Source organism: Athene noctua, chromosome 10 (genome assembly GCF_965140245.1).
Source record: "Athene noctua chromosome 10, bAthNoc1.hap1.1, whole genome shotgun sequence".
Classification (NCBI taxonomy): domain Eukaryota; kingdom Metazoa; phylum Chordata; class Aves; order Strigiformes; family Strigidae; genus Athene; species Athene noctua.
Window position 1 is genome coordinate 21,118,319 of NC_134046.1, and position 19,039 is coordinate 21,137,357.

Sequence of the window (19,039 nt, forward strand, 5' to 3'; positions counted from 1 at the left end):
CTAATTTTGGTATAGAAGGGTTCGAGTGAATTTTGGCAACAGTCTGAGCAGAAACCACCTTTCGTAATGTTTTGGTTTGTTTTGGTTTTTTTACCTCTGCTTTCTTTCCTCAGGCAATGCTCAAAAATAAATTCTACCTTTAGATAATGTGTCAACGTTTCAATAATTTGTGTTTTAAGGATGGGGAGGGGGGCTACTATTTGACAGCCATTTGCTGTAAGGGTAGGTCCGCGGAATGTTTTATCCTTACTTAATAATACTGGAAATGAGTAAACGGTGAGAAACCTATCTGGGCTGAATTCTTGCCGTTTAGCCAGTGTAACAACATTGGAGTGGCTGGTTGTCAGTGGCATCTGGCTTTGGATGAGGGAGGCAAGAGGAACAGGCTTGAATCATCTCCCTGCGCTGTCACCGTGGAATATGTTTGGAATGGCAAAATTTCACAGACAAATGTACTGAGAGGAAAATCCTCAACTGTTAAATATATTGATGAACTGATGTAGTAATTCAGAGATACTAATTTTTTCAGTGTCTGAAAAATAACAAATGGATTTGTATGAACTCATGAAGCTCTGCTCCAAGTTTTCCAGTTCTGAAATCGTAGGGGTACAGTAAGTTACTAAATGTACAGCATGAGGAGCAACACAGATGAAAATCTTATTTGCAGAAAATCATGCGGAAAATCAATGCATGATTTTCAGGGTGGCATCTTCCAACTCAGTAGGGTTGGATTTAGGTCAGTAAGGCTGTCTTATGAGGAAAAGGATAGTACTGTAAGTCTTTTATTAGCTACTTTCAGCACAGTAGTTTAGTAATGAAAATTTGTGAAAATTGTGTATGGTCTTGTTTTTGAAGTGCTCAAGTGATGACATTAAAATACTGTTAGGGACATTTCTGAATCTCCAGCCAAATGGTGCGTTTGAGCCATTTAAAATTTTAAAAGTATTTTATTTGATCTAAAAATGATTGAACTGATTTCAAAAATGTGTATATTTTGTAAGAGTTTTTACTTCATAGGCAAAATTATTACCATTATAGGTAAATATATAACAATCTAATTTTCCATATTTTGTTCCCAATGTTATACAACTGTATAATGTAGATATACATTATAGATGGGACAAGACAATGCAGGTCAAAGTATCTTTCTATAGATAAGCAAGGAAATCATCACCAGAAAAAAAAAACCAACCATATTTTCTTTTAAACTTTTTCACAAAATCTTTGGTAAGCATTTTCTCAGAATAAGCTAGGCAGGAAAAAAACAACCTATGGTGTGCATATTATTTACTGTGTAAATAATAATTATTAGAGATAATAGATCATGTAGTTGATTGTCTCTGCTTCTAGGAATAGTAATTAGCAGAGTAATGATCTTCACACATCACTTGTCATTGAATTTTTATATAAGAGGTACAAATATAGCTTTTCTCACTAAATTAGCTACTGAGTTAATAATTCAAATAACTGTGTTTAGAAAAAACTACTTGAATGTGTAAAGCATCGGACATGTTGTTATCCCAGTCACGCGCTTTCTGCCCTCGGGATGCAGGGGCTTTGTCTTGCTAGCAAAAAGCTTTTTTTAATAAAGTCTCCTTTTTTGAGAGTTGTATGTATGGGGTAGAATGGAATCAACTGCCCAGAAAGCTTCTCTGCAGTTGGCTGTGGGATGGATTTACCTACGCAAAGAGGGATTAGGGAGCAGAGATCAGAGCAGGGCTGTCCTGTAAATCTGCTACTGACATTGTTAAACTCTGGAAGGTTGCATATTTTCACTAGTGGCCAGGTTGTCAGAGGCAAGGCAGGTTTCCCCACAATATGGCAGAAATATTACAGGTAGAGAAGGTGAGATAAATGCGCTCAGAGCTAGTTCTTTCGCCGAAGTTCTCGTTATACAGTAAACTGTAATTGTAAACAAACTTGACAATAGGAGGACCGCAGCTCCTGACAACTCTTTTCCTTAGTTCCTAGTCTCCTTTTCTATCAAAGAAAGGGGTGGCTGTTCTGCCTCAGCAACAAATAAATTTAGGAAGAGACGAAGGGTAAATAAAATAATCCTGCACCGTAGAATGTAGCATGACAAATTATTCCCATACTGGCTAAAAATTTATGATAGAGAGAAATCATAGTTCTTTATTTTCTTTCCTCATGTGATAGAAAACAAGGTAGTAAAAAGCTCCTTAATACCGTCCTTCTTTGCCTTCACATTTTGGTAGTTGCAGATTCCATTTATTCCTGTTGGAATAAATAATCATTGCAAGGTTATAAACAGGACTGACACTCACCTGGAAGCTTTTTGTTACTATAATACAATTTACTACATTAGCTTCCCTCCCCCCCCACCCCCCCCCCGGCTTGATTGTATGAAAACGAGTAAATTAGATTTTAAACTTGCTATGATGCAACAAATGTTTGTCCTGTTACCTTGCATAGGATTTTCTTTTATGTTATTTATCTTACTTTCATGTTCTTGTGTTCCACTCATCTTGTACCGGCATGAGATGATTCACTTAGAGGGATAACTGCCAGCTATTTCCAAATACACCTGTTGATGAATGCAGCCTTTAAAAGTCAACATTTCCTGCAAGTGTTTTAATTTAGACACAGAAATATTGCTTATTGTTGTCTGATGATTTTTAGGACGCCCTTTTTTTTTTTTTTTTTTTTTTTTTTTTTAACAAACTATGTTGGCACAATGAACAATTTTAATATTTATTTCTTTTCATGCTTGTGATAAAGTCATCAGACTTTGGAGCTGACTGATAGGCTGGTTAGAATTTAGTGTTAACACTTAGTAGGGGATATTATCAGGGAGCATGTTTCCTTGACGGGAGCTATTGTTTTTACATGAGTGGGTGTAAACCACTTACTTCAGGCACATCTGTTTCAATGTAGGTTTTCTTTGTGTTCTCTAGCATGAGGAACAGGAAGACAGTAATTTTAAATGCGATAATAACAATTTTATAGAAAATGGGAGTGGTTTTATAATCAAAGATACACAAACAGGCTTATTAGAAAATACGTGGTGGGTGAATCACCTCATAATGAAATATGACATTAATTTTCTTTCAGATTACATAAATATATAATATAATATAATATAGTTTTTACTAAGTTTGCTTTTTACTCTCAGAACTTGAACGTGTTTTATTCCTCTGGGGGAGAACCAACCCAAAAACCCCACAACAGTTCAGCAATAAAGTATATGAAAGAAAACATCTTTCTAATTTCAAAGCAATAAATGTGCAGACTTACTTTACAGACTTGAAAAATAATTTAAATTGATTTGGCATTGCTGTTTGTGAATGAAATTGCACTTAATAAGATTTGTTATATTTCTGTTAGTGTAAGCAAAATATAATGTTTACTTTTCTTTTAAGTCACAGCTAGTCCTAGAAGGTTGGTATTAAATGTACAGCAAGTAGAAAAACTGCTTTAAATTCTACTTCCCGCTTTCTTCTGCAGGTAGCCCCCAGTCCTAATTTTTCTTTCAGGCTTCCAGTTTTCTATTCTTGTATGTGAAGCTCTTGGCTTCTCTGGATTCCAATCAATCATATTTCTGTGTTATTTACGACTGTGGGAAGGTGTCCAAAAATGATGGCCTTTCTGCTTTTAGACATGGTGCCAGCTAAGCCAGAAAAATCTGTAAAATGGATGGGATTCTGAAGAACTGTAACCACAGATTCTGAGCAAACTGCAAGGGGCACCGACTTCTCAAAGGCATATGACTTTGATGGGTCTGATTTCTCAGGGGCATATGACTTTGATGGACAGAAGGCAGAAGGCATCTGTTACATAAAATCCTTTTCCCAGCTGGAGTCTAGCAGAGGAAATGGAAAGTTTTCAAAGGAGAGGTTGCTGGAGTATTCTAACATAGTCAAAACTATACTGTTCCCTAGCATCACTGAAGACATGACAAACCTGTTTTGTCAGACACCTTGCGTGGAAAAATTAAGCTTCTAGGGGGAGGTTTCAGAAAAATGAGGACAACTATAGTAAGTACTACTACAAACCTGTCCCACGTGTCTAAGTGCAAACACACACAGCAAAGGAGTATGGCCAGCTCCTGGCAAGTCCTTATGGAGACACTGGGACATCTCATCCATCTGAAATTATGAATGCGTGTTGGGCATTAGATGTAGATGTAGCTCATTTTCATAATGCTGAATGAAAGCATTAAGCATGTTAAAAAGTTCCACTGCTTATTTCTTATGCCATTGTTATTTTTCTGTGGTTTCTACTTATCCAAGTGAGCAGAGAATTAAGTTACCTTACACTTCCCTTCACTCCAAAAAAGGGTTGACAGTGCTCAGTGCTGTATTTGGAGGAGGTGAGAGACAATTTTTTCTGGGAGAATTTTACTGTAAAGAAGGACAGGATGTTCAACCTCTCCATCATTCCTGTCCCATTTCCTTCTGAATGAATAATCAGATAAAAATTGGCTGCAGTCTCACAGTCTGCTGTTCTGCCCAGCAAAGGCATCATTCTTAGCATCCTGACAAGAAGAGGGACTGGCCAGAGGACTGAATTCGTAATGCATCGCATCTCAAACATTACCCCACCAATCATGCAAAAAAATCCCTCTGAGCAAATCCTAGATAAGCATTGCTATAACGTATTATATACACTTGAACTCATGCATTTGTCTTCTAAAACCCAACCCCTAACTAACCAAAACCGATTTAAAAATAATTTCAGCTGATATGTGCTAGTATAAAGAGGAGTACATTTTGTGTGATAAGTGAAATAGCTGCTGTTAGTGTTTTTAGACTCATTTAGAAATGGATGCTTGAAGAACCCTTTTCCTTACTCTGGAAATGAGCACTATTAACAGACATCTATAATTACGATGGGCTATAATCAGTAGCTTAAGTCAAGAGAAAAAAACTTCTTTTTACATTTCATGTGGCTACATTTGCTTTGCACTTACTAAATTTAGCTCCTTAAACTATAGAAATGGTTTGCAATTGTGCTACAATCAGAAAGACAGTGAGTATTAAGACTAATTTTTGCTTTAGTTTGGTCTTTCTAGAAATTTAGTTTTCCTATGTGAAATATATTTAATAGAAAATTAGAAAATCTGTAGTATAAGTTTTGTATAAATGATGTCTGTATGTGTAAATCAGTTACCTGTAAATACTATTTATTTGTTGAAATTCAGGTTTTTGATGTGCAAATGTACAGGCCATGCATTTTCTGTTTTGTTTTTTTTTTAATGTGATGATTAAGGTTTTATACAATATGATCATTATCACCTTACAGATTTTTCAGATAGTGGCACTGGCATTGGGTTTTTTTTTTCAATTCATTAGCCTAAAACAATGAGTTAATGTCTACAATGCACTACAAGATTTCCAGTTCTGTTTAGTAAAAAGCATAGAGAAGATAATGAAAATTAAAATGAAAGTTGGTGTATTTAGATAACATGGAATACATAATGTGTGTTTCACAACTTTGTGGCTGAAATTAATGTTCAATAGCTAATAGAGAGCATGTGTGAGATGCACTTCAAACTATCAGTGGAGGTGTTTTTAAAAAACGTGATTAATTTTGATGAAAAGAGTTAATAATTAAAAGTGAGGAAAATTGTGTAAGTGGAGTTTTGGTGATGACGTGTTCAGAAACATTGAATAAGGTTTTCATAGGCAACCTTGGTGAGGGAAAGCCTTGAGATGCTAGGGAGAAGGCTGCTGATAGATGACTAAAGCATGTATTAAAGTGGCTCAGAGGACATTTTCCAAATTTACAATTTCTAGTTAGATCTCTGCTATATCTAAAAAACCCCCATTATCTCTATTTCCTCAAATCAAAAAGATGAGGTTTCAGCCCTAAAACAGATGTGTTAATGCTTTTAATGCTAGCAAACCCCGTGTAAATCCCTAGTATTGGTTCTAATTTGGAAATACACTTTTTAAACTGCAGATGTTGCCTTGAAATTGAATTTTCACTACCTGATCAGCTCAACATTATACAATTTGTCTCCTGTCTCTGTTTTCACTGCAACACTGTTTGTCTGCAACACTCTTGAAGCCAGTCTAATATCAGCATGCAGTAAAACGTCAGTTTAATAGATCTAAAACAAGGTAGCAGATGTTTGGGTTGTTGTTATGGAGGTACCAATTACAATTCTACAAATAAATGCAATTTCTCTTTTGCACTTAAAAATGTTCAGCTCGTTTGACGTTCATGAAAATATAGCATTTGCCGAATAGATTGAACAAGTTATAGAAATTTATAAAATCTATTAATCTGTTCTTAATTTTAATCTATTTGGTTTAGAAATGACACGTTTGTCACTCTGGTCTGTGTTCCAACAGTATTGATAAGAAGGGAGAAACATACTCTTGCTTCTTTCTCTATAGCTAGAGAGAGCTGAAACCTTGTACTTAGACTACATTTAAAGTAAATGAGTTGTAAATTAGAGTAAGTTAATAACAACTGCTGTGTATAATTATTTTGATTATATAGGTTATTTGTCAACAGCTCTTGCTGCACTTAAACAAAGCTGGAATGGCACTGGTATAAATTTAACAATTGCCAGTTCCCTTTGAATATGACTGTAGAAAAGGACAGGAGTGGGGATTTTTAGTGTCCAAATTTGGAAATGGAATACATAGTTCTCAAAATTTGAGAGCAAAATTGTTATTAAGTGATACATTTTAAGTGGAGATATTAATAGTTTTGATCAATAACAGTATGAAAGTCCCTACATACAGACAAATATCTTACAGTATAATAAATATACCAAGATGCTTTTGGGGAAAACGTGGAGGAAAATCTGTGTCTGTAAAATTCAGTTTAATCTCATCTGGAAACAGTAAGGGTGGAGTATCCTAATCATAACTGTGATTAATCAGTAATGTCATAGCAAGGCAGAGTTCATTCTTTGCACTGTAATGTGGGGTATTAATATACCTTTGTTATCATTTGAATTGTTGTCATCTGGAATTGAAAGATTTTTAAATATTATTTTTATTTTTTAAAATAAAAGACATCCAGCATTCTATTTCAATTATTTTGATCTTGAAATGTAGCCTACTTATTACAAAAGGAAAATCAAATTAGAGAAGAAAAATTGATTAGAAGATGAAAAGGAATAACTCATGTCTTTTGATTATGGAGTTGCTAATGAACTGGAAGGTACAAGTATAACATACATGTCAATGTTTGGTTACTTAGAATAAGTATTGGTCAGTCACATGTGCAGGACTTTACAAAAAGGTATTAATTATAAAAAGTTATCAGTTAATGTTTTCATAATTTGAAATTAGAAATCCTTGCACTGTGCCCAATTCAATTAATTACATAGTTAACAAAGCTAAATTTAACTATGTTTATGTATCTCAGATACTGCTTTTACTATAGCTATCCCACTTTTTCTCTGGTTGTGACGATGAAAAAAATAGCAATTTTTATTCTAATTCATTCTAACAAGTTCTTTATATCTAGGAGTAATATTCTCATATGAATAGTGCACATTGTTCATATGTGTCATCATTTTGCACGTCTGAAAATTTATGCACGTATAGATGTTTCATCTGTATTTTTAACTTGCATCCTCTGTTCTTGGGAGTGAATTGAAAAACAGATCAACTGTGGACTAGCAAAGTGGATAGAGAGGTGGATTGAAACCTTGCCTCAAGTGGGGTAGGTTGAAGCCCAGCAGGTCTCAGGGCACTGTGATAACAAAGCCCAGCTGGAAGCTGATCACTAATGGTGTATCCCAGTGATCACCAAGGGTGGCCCGTACTGTTTCACGTCATTAAGGATCTGGGTGATGGGGCTGACTGCCTGACATGCAAGTTGGAGGTTGCGAGAACTGAGACTGTTTGACCGGGAGAAGAGAAGGCTCAGAGGGGACCTTATTAACAAGTATAAATAAATACCTGATGGGAGGGAACAAAGAAGGTGGATCCAGACTCTTCTTAGTAAAAGGCAAAAAGGCAATGAGACAAAACCGAAACACAGGAAATTCCATTTAAATGTAAGAAAATATGTTTTACTGTGAGGATGGTCAGACACGGGCACAGGTTGCCTAGAGAGGTGTGGAGTCTTCCTCCCTGGAGGTATTCAGAACCCAACTGGACGCAGCTCTGAGAAACCTGCTGTAGTTGAAGCTGCTTCAGCAGGGGCACTGGGCTGAGATGGTCACCCAGCAGAGGTGCCTGCTTGCCAGCCTCAACTCCTCAGTGATTCAGTGAAAAATGTGTACAGACGGACATATCCATCTTTTACCTTTAGCTAGTGAGAAGCAGCAGCGGTTTTCATGTTTGCGGTAGTATTTTTTTGCCTTATCCTTTTTTTAATTCAAATTAATCAAAGTTAAATTTGTTCTTCAAACTAAAAGGGTAATTTAATTATTTGCCATTAAAATTAAGGGCAAAGTATTAGCTCTCTTTGTATGTAAAAATAGGTAACAGTCAATGAGAGAAGGAGTAGAGACTGTCACACCAGCCTTTCAGTCTGTTCTTCATGCATGATTTCATCTTCTTTCATAATCACTCTTGAGGGAATTTATGGATAGTATCATTTTTATCTTGTTCCTGTTATGTGATCTGAAACAAGCATGAGTCCGTATTCACTGAGCCACATCACTGCTGCTCTCTTAACTTTGCCATGTTGATAGGAAATGTCACACTACATTACATAATTGCAGCTGGCCCCTTTTAATATGATTATTGCCTTGCTATTATTTGAGGCAAAAAGAGATGTTGATATATATATATATATATAATGTTATATCTCACTAAACTGGTATCCACCTCAAGCGCTTGCAATGAGAATTACGTGGTACCACAGCATTGCATTAATTAAATAGATTGTTGCATCATTTTCAGATCTGTCTTCAGATAACAACAACAAAAAAAATTATCCTCCTAAAAATTAAATAATTATCTTGAATCAGAGCTAATCTGGTGTAGGAAGCCTGGGTTTGAATATCCTCCAACTGTCTGGTAGATCTAATTATGCCAGTTGTACCTAAATAATTCCATCATTCCGCCTACTGCACAAATATATTGTTTCTTACACCCTATACAGGAATGAATCGAACATTCCTGTTACCAATTTCCTAGGAAGTTTGAGCAGATCTGATAGTTAAGTGGTTGTTAAGTAACAAAACAGGGGCCTGTGCTGGAAAACAGTGCCAAATGACACTGCTGTCACTAATCTGAGGAGCCTGCTTCACGTCAGCTGGAGGGTGCAGCACATGTCTGATGAGGGATAGGGAAGTCTTTTAAACTGCTTTTCTATTGCTACTTCTTTCCTGCTGAGACAGCATAACTGAGCTCGGCAGGATGTCCTGGTCAGTCTCTAACCATGAGAGATCTGAGGGTTATCTTTTGACTTTGTTAAATTTGATCTGCCACCAAGCTGGGGTCCTGACTTAGGCTTGACATGCAATATAAATGTACTTTGAGACTACAATTTTACTGCAGCGTAGAGGTCTTGAATAATGTGAGACTGCTGCCTGCATTCAACGTGTAGTAATTAAGGGGCTGTACAGTAGCTGGTTCGCTGAGAAGGCCGCCTCACCAGCCAGTAGGATTAAGCAACAACTTGCAAATGTATAGCTTTATTAATAAACAATGATGTTGTTTACATTTCTGATTTTATTATTCAGATTTTATATCTCTTGTGAGTACTGAAATACTTCTCAAGTGTTTTCATTTTAGGTTGACTAGAGCTGAAATGCGTATCAGACAGGCAAATAAATCAGTGCCTATCAGTCAGGATTTGAAGTAAATTGCCTTGATTTTGATAGGCGTATGATGGTGGCTGCGGGTGCCTACAGCAAATAGTGAGAACTTGAGGTGACTTACTTGGTGCGCATTTTCCCAAGATATGAAGATGCTGTGGCTATCAGGGTTCTGTGGACAATGGGAAGCAAAAGGAATTAGCTGTTGTATCCGTCTTTTCAGAACAGAAATATGGGACACACATCAATATAGAGCAGCACTGGTGAAATTTCAGATACTTATTTATTTATGTGATCCATTTATTATTTCCCTCTCTACATTCTCCTTTGTTTTAGTCCTATTTTATGCTAGGGAATACTGCTGATGTGCTTGATTACCAATACAAATCAGTGTAAACCCACTTTTTTCTTAATCTTGTTCCTCCCACTGATTTTGAATTCAAATACTCCATGTCCTCCTGTCTGTGATGAAGATGTTTAAGTGTCTAAATCATGTAGGAAGTGTTTAAAGAAAGAGGGAGAGACTTGGTAATAAGGGGGGGAATGTACTAAAACCAGTTTCCCTTCTCCCATCACCTTCTGTTTGATTCTTCCTGTCTGATTCTTTTTCCTACAAAGCATGCTGTTGATAATACCTGAGCCCAAAAAAGATGCTGCCATTAGAGGTGCTTGTTTTCTTTTTTCCCACGAGCTTCCTCCCTGTCAGAAACTCTTCACAATCAGATTACTTGTTTAAGCCTATAACCTTTTTATTTTAAATGAGCTATATATTAGCATTCCTCAAAACATATTACATGCCACCCTACAATACTTTACGGGCTTCTGTGCAGCACTGTGTAACGCCATTGTGTACTGTGTAAAACACAAATCCCATTATATTTATGAAATATGGCCAGTCTTAGTTACCAGAGCATGTGCAACATCTATTAAATGGTTCCCAAACATTTTTTGTTGTCTGGTTTAGAGCCAGATTCAGAATGTATGTACTATAGGGCTTTAAAATGATGAATATGTAATCACTGGACCCCAAAAATTATGCATTATGGAGCAAACTGATCCAAGTCAGGAATTTAGAAGCTCACCATTCCTAAGGGGTGCGGACCTCTGGTTCTTTGGAATTGAAATGCTTTGCTTGAGCTTAAAATGAAGTAAAGGGAGACATCCATATCAGTTTAGTGTATAAAAAATTTTCATCCTCTGAAGGTAAAAAGGAGATAATTTTACTTTCTGTTGAACAGTCAGGTTATAAGTGAATGGGAACACCTATGTTAGTATACTCAGCTGTGTGCATAAGAATTAAAAAATCCCCATCAAACCTTAAAACTTTTAAATGTTGAGCTTTAAATATTTGTGAGTGAGATCAGAATGGTATGTAAGGTTAATGCAGGCTGTTTCTTCTGATGCCAAAATGATTATGCAACCAAGTTGTTAACTGTTCTTTTTCAATCTCGTATGCTGATCCCAGTTCAAATTGACTTTTAACTAATTTAACTGAATTTCAACAGCATTGTACCTTGCAGTGATGATGCTGAGTTGTAAAATAGCATGTATATCAGAAAGCATGTTACTTTCTGTGCTCTGTATTAAACAGAGGCAACTTATTAACATGAAAAAACGACTTAAGATTCCAGACAGTCTGAGGATAAATTGTGATATTCCTCATCAGTCAAGTCAATAATGTTATTCTAGATGTGTCCTCCAGGGTATCAGAGAACAGAATCTGCACAAGATATAAAGACTAATTTTTATGCCTAAATAAAGACCTTGTGAAAGTAAATTCATAACGTTTTAACAATATAAAGCTGATACCAGGTATTTGTAGTGAAATTTATCTTTAGGGCGGTGTTTTATTTTGCTTTGTTCTAATCTACAAAAAGATTTTTCAAGAATTCTAATAAAATGTTTGGCGTTTGGCTAATTAGTATTATCTTAGTCGTGTGTTTAATTAATACGCCTGTTGTGGTCTGCCTGGAAAGCCAGCAGTATGCTATGTGCTCAGACAGTGTTGGAAGTATAATGTGGGCAGAAGTTCAGTAACACCAAAGGAAAGTTCCACAGTATAGTTTGGGAAGAGTCAGGTAGGATTGGATTATTAAGTTAGTTTTCTGAACAATAAGTGAAAGTGTAAAAAAAGTTTCTGTAAGAGAATCTTTGCATGTCAAAACCAGCCTGTTTGCAGACAGGCTTTGACAAAGTTTCCGTTGCATTCTTATGCAGGGATGTGCATTCCTATCTCGTTGTGCAGAGGTGATACTGCTAGAAAACAATAAATACTCTTAGAACAAATAATAAAGAAAAAAAAGAAGATAAAGCAAATTTGTTTTCGGGGTTTGGCATCCAGAATCCAGATTGTAGCTGAGGTGAAGGATCTGTGGAAATGGTCATACTGTGAAAGACAGAAAAAACAGTGTTACTGTTGAACTTCTGTAGCTAACAGAATCCCAGAGAAATCATAAATGAAAACTAGAACAACTGATGTCTAGTATTACGGCTTTCTTACTGTCAACACATCTTTTGAAACCGTTTCCTGTTTTGTAACTGAAAATTTTATTTAGTCAAGCAAAGTTTTAGATTCTTAATCCTTGGCTAAAAAGAACTACTTTCATTTTTCTCTCTAAGATAAACAGTAATTTCTAAATCTGTCTTGGTTTAGCTTGAAGTCCATTGAATAAACCTGTATCTACAAAAAGCTGATACATTTGATTATAAAAGTAGTATATTTTAATCTTGCTTTAGTTGCCTTCTGTTAAAAGACTGGTTCAAATTATGTAATGAGGAAATATCTCTGAATTTGATAGGACTATAGTTTTTAGTAGTTCTCCTTTTTACAGTACTAGGAATTAAAAAATAAAATATTACATGGTTTGAACAGCATTCATCCTTCTTAGTTATTTTTAAATTTACACATACAGTGTTTAAATATACAGAGAAAATTCCTGCACATCCTGGGCCATTTTCTCTTACTTGAGTAAATAGAATGCTCATTTTTTGCAATTTAACTTTAAAACTGTATTTTCCTCTGCCTATTGTGAATGGAGTTGAAATGGAACATTCAATATGGATATAGTATTCTAGCAAAGTTATTTTTTTTACCCTAATAAAACTGGTATATTTTACAATCATCATTATTCTAAAGGAGTAGTTATATCTGTAGAACACAGGAGAATAACATAAAACAAATAAAGACTAAAGAAAATATATGAAATTCTAATATTTTAGTTTGGAAAGACTACTTGGATCTTCTTGCCAGGTTCTCTCTTTTAACATCAAAAGGGGCAATGAGAAAAATGAGGTTTAGTAAGTGTTGTGGTAAAAATGGAAGCATTATAATTTCCTAATCTAATTTTTAAAATTGTAGCACCTCTTTAAGTTTTGTCCACAGTTTTATCTTTCTTCCTTCTTAACCCATTTTATTAGTCAATTATTTTCCAGGGAAATTATTCTGAAAATCCCTTTTGTAAGTAATCCAAATTCAGTATTAGGTCAATACTAGCTTTTAGGTTGATATTTTTAAGGCTTAATAATACAGCTATACTTTGACCTAGAAACCTATTTTCATTTGATACTTGTAACAACTTTTTTTTTTAACATTTGCCTGCAGTTTTTTACATGCAAGTATTTGTATTATATTTATATATAAAAAAGATATAATACAGATTTTTATTTATATTCACATGCATGTATTTATATTATCACTACATAAATAATATAAAGACTTGGAAGACACATTTTAAAACTTTTTGCAAGGATCATTGGAAAGTCGTTACTGGAGGGACATGCTGGATCAGTCTCTTCCTAGTAAAAGATTGTACAGTCTGTAGCTGTCTTGTGACTAGCAAAAGATCTTTCACTGAGCTCTTGAGAAACAGTGCATTCAAAGCTCCTATTTGCAAATCACAGCTCAAAGGCTTTTTCTCATAAGTTGTCAAAGGGTTTTCATTCTCCAAGGAGTCAATGAAGTTATTCCTAGTTAATTATTTAAAAGTAACCCCTTTGGGCTGTCCTTTTAATTGTTTTCCAGGTGCCATAAACTGCAGATTTCAGCAAGAAATAAATTTAGATACAGCACAGTAGGAAGTTTTAAAAGCCAGCAGCTTCTGCAAAGGATTGTCAAGAACAATCTGCAAGGAGACTAGTTTTGGCATATAGATTTTGATCTGAAACAGTACAGGAAAGGAAGTGCTTCTTGCCAGCTCTCACCACCATATGCTTTATTATAATGTAATGCACAAAAAATATGGAGACAGCAGCTGCTCTAGAGGGAGGTGGCCACTTGTTAGATTTTGAAACCTTTCTGAAATGTCTGTTCATTTTCTTTTCACTGGTATTTTTTCCCCTTGCTTACGTATTTGCATTCAAAAGACGTTCACTAAAATAAATCTATTTTTAGACTACAGTGAGAAGAGGGAGGGCATGATCTACTTTCTGTTGAAATGAAAATAATTTTAAGACTGTAATATTTATTTTTATAAATGTGAAAATGTGGGTAGATTTTTTATTTTCTCAATATCCATTCATGTCAGGGCATGATGAAATTGTATGTTTAAATCAACTATTGTCTAGGGATGTAGTGTCTTGATCACATTCACTTTTAAGTCAGTGTCAAGATTCACTGGCTTCAGTGGCAGAGAGAACCAAAGAATAAATGAGGGTTTAGATCTAAAGTGGAAAGAGTTTGATACGTTATGCACAGAGAAAGCAGTCTTTCCTAGCATCACTACCCAGGCAGTGAAGCTGATTGTTCTGTTGCTTTGAGAAACACGAAGTTCTTTGCGTGTTTCAGGAACTGTGTGCCTGCAAAGTCATGAAAATGAACCTTATTTATTTAAACAAAACTGTATTTTAAATGGTATTTTTTGACTCCTAACTGAGATTTTCATGTCCCCTGAATGTATCAATCCTTCCAGATACACATAACTACAAGCATTTGGGTTTTAAATTAAGGATTCTTAAGTGAATTTGAGAATCCAGAGGGAAGTTACATCACAGTATAATGGAATTATAGCAGGGCAAGTTGTTATAGCATATAATAAAATTAATATATCATATTAACATTTTTGCTGAGTGCCAGTGTTTCACATTGACCCTGGAGTAATGCTAAAATGTCATAGCAACACAGATGTGACCCATATAACTCAGTAAAAATGATGGTTCATATAGAAGAAAGATGTTAAAATTCTTTTTGGAAGCATAAATCTCTTTGAGACAGCGATAATTAGATTATTGCTCACCGTAAATACTCACCATAATCTGACAAAGAAATCACACTAATCTATCTGTCACCAGGTATATATTTTCCTGGTGATACAAAGATGATTCTTATGGAAAAATCCGTTTATTTGCTTACTTCAGTTCTAGCCCATTCTATTATTATCTACCTGACCTTCATTTTTTAAACCAGCTGCAATTGATGGTTTTCTGGAATAAATACTCAGTAATTCTTACTTAAAAGTCCCCTTTTCCCTTTTTGTGGCCATACTTGTTGCAAGAATTTATATCTAAGTAGGATTACTGATTTGCAACTGTAATCATTCCTTATATTACCCCTCATCACACTGAGGCGGTAACATAGGGAATTCTCTCTACTTAGGAATCCCATTTCTGAAGTAGACTGGATTTTAAAGTCTATAGTAAAATTAAACATGGATTCTGAATATCGTCCTGCAGTCCTAATTCTGCAAAGTGTGAGGCAAAAGTTTAAGTCATGCTGAAAATGATGACTTACAGTCTTGTCATGAGGCAAATCAAAATCTGCTTTCAGTGCAAATTAAAATTGTGAAAGGACTTATCCTTCTTTTGGTTCCTGTAAGTATAGTTTAGCCCTATCTTAAGCAACACTTTTCTAATTCTACTGAGTACAAGAAAATTTAAGTTATCAGCAGTCTATAGTTCACACATTGGTCACTTTAAGTCAGTCTGGAGTCTTGACAACACAAGAATTTTTTGTTTGGGGTGTATTACACCCCCAGGAAACTTTGTAAATTAACTGTATGTTTTTTGTTTATAATTTGAATGGGAAGGTAAAGCCTTCCTTGTCCCTAGAAGGACTGAGAATTGTCAGGAGTTGCAAAATGTTTATCCTGCTCCAAGCAGCAGACTGAAGTATGTATATTCTTCTAGAAACAGGTACTTTAGATGTACAACTGTTATTTTATAGATTGTTGGAAATTCCTTTTTCAATTGACATTTGCTGTTATGATTGTATGAAGATTTATTTTTACATTAAAAATGCCTGGTAGAAAAAAAAGGACAGATCTTTCTTTAAGTCGCCATAATAACTAAAAAAGTCAGCAAAACAATATAATTCTAGGCAAGTGAGAAAAGAAAATCCTCTGTTTGTGACAAATGAGAATTAATTATTTTTGAGCCTAAAGAAAGTTACTTCATTTTTAATGATATATTGCCTAACCATCACAAGCTATTCAACTGTCAGTGACTAATTCAAAAGAAAAGAAATGCAAGAGGCCAAATGTAGCTGTTTGTCTAGAGACATTTTCCTCATTGTGAGAACAGCTTCTTCGAGTCTGTTAAAGCTCTATGGATTTTTTGCTAGATTTTAAAAATTAGAAAGCACATGATTGCACAGTTAAAGTTTCAGATCTTAAACTGTACACTGCAACTTTGTTATCAGTTGTTCAGAAGGCATTGTATACTGCTTATCGATAGAGAAATTGATACAGATTTTTTTCTTCTCCAGCCACCAGAAAAAGAGGGTGGCCTGCCTCGCCAGGTAGGCAATAAGACGGAGTGTGGCCTCTTGGGATTTGTCCTGGATTTGAAGCAGGATTATGAGCCTGTTCGGAACCTCATCCCCGAGGAGAAACTCTATAAAGTTTACACGTTCAACTCTGTCAGAAAGTCAATGAGTACTGTCATTAAAATGCCAGATGGTAGTTTCCGAATGTACAGCAAAGGAGCTTCTGAGATTGTTCTAAAGAAGTAAGTTCAATGGATTAGTTGTGTTTTTCCAAAACGCAAAACATTCTGACACTAACAAGACATATGTGGGAATTTTGATATTTGAAATTTGCCACTTATGGTAGAAATTAGACACACTTCAGTAGTATAAGCTGTTACTGTTCTAATTTTTTTTAAGTGCTCACTCTTGCAAAACTGTTTGGCTTAGTTTTCTTATTGCCTAGCCGAAGAATTGAATCTGTGTTTGGTAGTTTACTCATGGATTCTTTATGTTCAACCCATATGGAAAACAAGGATTTTTCAATTTAATTTTAAGTTGTCAGCTCATTAATTGCACAGGTATTGAGGAAATAATGGATGAAGGGCTCTTGGTGTCCCTGTAATGTTACAAACAAATTCTCTGATATTTCAGTGGTGAATCTTCTTGCTTAATCTAAAAATTTATATTAGAAATTTAAAACTTGCCATCAAAAAAAGGAAAGTGTTGAATGAAATGAGCTGATGCAAAGAAATACTTTTCAGCAGTCATGCAAATACACAATCGACCTTTTTTTTTTTTTTTTTTTTTCATAAATAAAAAAGATGTTCCAGGATCCTCAATGCAGCTGGTGAACCTCGTATCTTCAGACCACGTGACCGAGATGAAATGGTGAAGAAGGTGATTGAACCTATGGCCTGTGATGGACTGAGAACTATCTGTGTTGCTTTCCGAGACTTTAACAGCAGCCCAGAGCCTGACTGGGACAATGAAAATGACATATTATCTGACCTGACTTGCATTTGTGTTGTTGGCATTGAAGACCCAGTAAGGCCAGAGGTATATTGAATTCTTATGTTATAAAGCATTTCTCAGAGAATTGAATATAAATTGAACTACAGATTTCTAGAAGTTTTTATCTTTTTTTTTTTTAAATTAGTTCTGTCAAAGAAGATGGAAATGAGCCTTAGATATAGATTTTACTTGATAAAAAGTCAAATAATTAACTTGATAAAAATCAATTCCTAATCAACCGATATTTAAGTAAAGCAAAATAGGTCTTTTTGAACTACAGGACTGAGAGGACTTAACCTTCTCTCAAGGAGTAGTATGCAGGAGAACTGATCAGCAGAAGTTTTATTATGGTCCCAGACATTAAAGGGTTTTTCTTTCAGTAATGCCGTGATGTGCAACTCTGAAAGTAAAGACATGCAGTGACTGCAGTTGCCATGATTACAATTGCAGTGTCCTTACTTCCCACAGAAATTGCACACAGTCTTGGAGTTTTGTGTTTTATTGTAACAGTTGCCACATTACTAATTGTTTTAAGATTGTAACTGGTGGTTACTCAGGAAAACTTTTTAATGGTGTATTTGGACAAGGAAAAGCCATGGAAGGGATGCAGTTTCCATGGATGCTATGTGTAAATGACTTGCTTGTAAAAATATGACTGACATTTAAACTCAAGTAAACCAAGAAGATTGGTATTGGGTGTGCACGCTGGAAGCATGTGACTGCTCCCACACTTGTAAATTATATTTCTACAGTAATTCGAAGGGCGGTTTAAGAAGTAGAAACTTTGTTTCTGACCTGTGTATATGGTGCTTTGATAATCTTGAGAGTGGAGAATTAATTCAATGTTACAGTTTAGAAACAGTGACAGAAGGTAAGTCCCAAAGCTGAAAGTGCTGAGCTTAAATTGCAGGCATTTTCCATATTTTTGTTCAGTGTTTTTCTCGCTGACTCGACTGTGAGTGTGTGGCCAGGGCTGCTGTGTAGGCACATTGCAGCCGTGTGCTGTGGTGTGAGAGCACCTGACCCAGCACCTCCCGCAAATGCGGGAACGATTAATGCTCTCCCGTTTTGCTCCAAGAAATCCACTCTTCGATTCTGCTGTTATTTCAGTAGATGATTAATGGCTGTGGTTTGCTTTGGAGTAAGGTCACTGAAAGATAACTCAAATTTCTCTTATACAAAAAGAGTGGGTTCCGATGTTGCAAAAAGTAAGTCATTTGGTACTGATCCATGTCTTTTTTATTCTTCTGTCTGATTTACATTTTTGCTGGATCTTTTTTAAATCACATCTAAATGTTTGTATTTGATCCACTGAGAACTGGTGGCAGTGCTAGACCTGTCAGGAAATTATTTCTTTTACTAAAACATGAAAAGTATAAATTGATCTATTTCCCCACGTCCTTTATAAAGTAGACTTTTACATACTTCTGACTGCTGTAACTTTGGAAGCATGATATTATTACAACTACAGGTACCAACTGCATAACAATGCTTTGCATGATAAAGGACTTCTATGGGTTTTTTTCAGTATCAAGAAGATTGTAATAGAAAGTAAACCTTGCATAGGTGAGAACTGTGTGATAAACTCCTTATCTCCACAATCATCGGATAAACAGCATTCACTTTTATCTGTCATCAGATGGTCTCTTGTG

At 35.3% G+C, this 19,039-nt stretch overlaps 1 protein-coding gene across 8 annotated transcripts in view; it reads left to right on the plus strand.

Annotated features, from left to right (window-relative positions):
• ATP2B2 (ATPase plasma membrane Ca2+ transporting 2) overlaps positions 1-19,039 on the plus strand; it is a 252,940-nt gene that overhangs the window by 177,230 nt on the left and 56,671 nt on the right. For all 8 annotated transcript variants that reach the window (XM_074914647.1, XM_074914648.1, XM_074914649.1 and 5 more), the window contains 2 exons: positions 16,395-16,636; positions 17,198-17,432. In XM_074914647.1, coding sequence (XP_074770748.1) covers positions 16,395-16,636; positions 17,198-17,432 — 477 coding nt within the window. The remainder of the gene's footprint in view (positions 1-16,394; positions 16,637-17,197; positions 17,433-19,039) is intronic.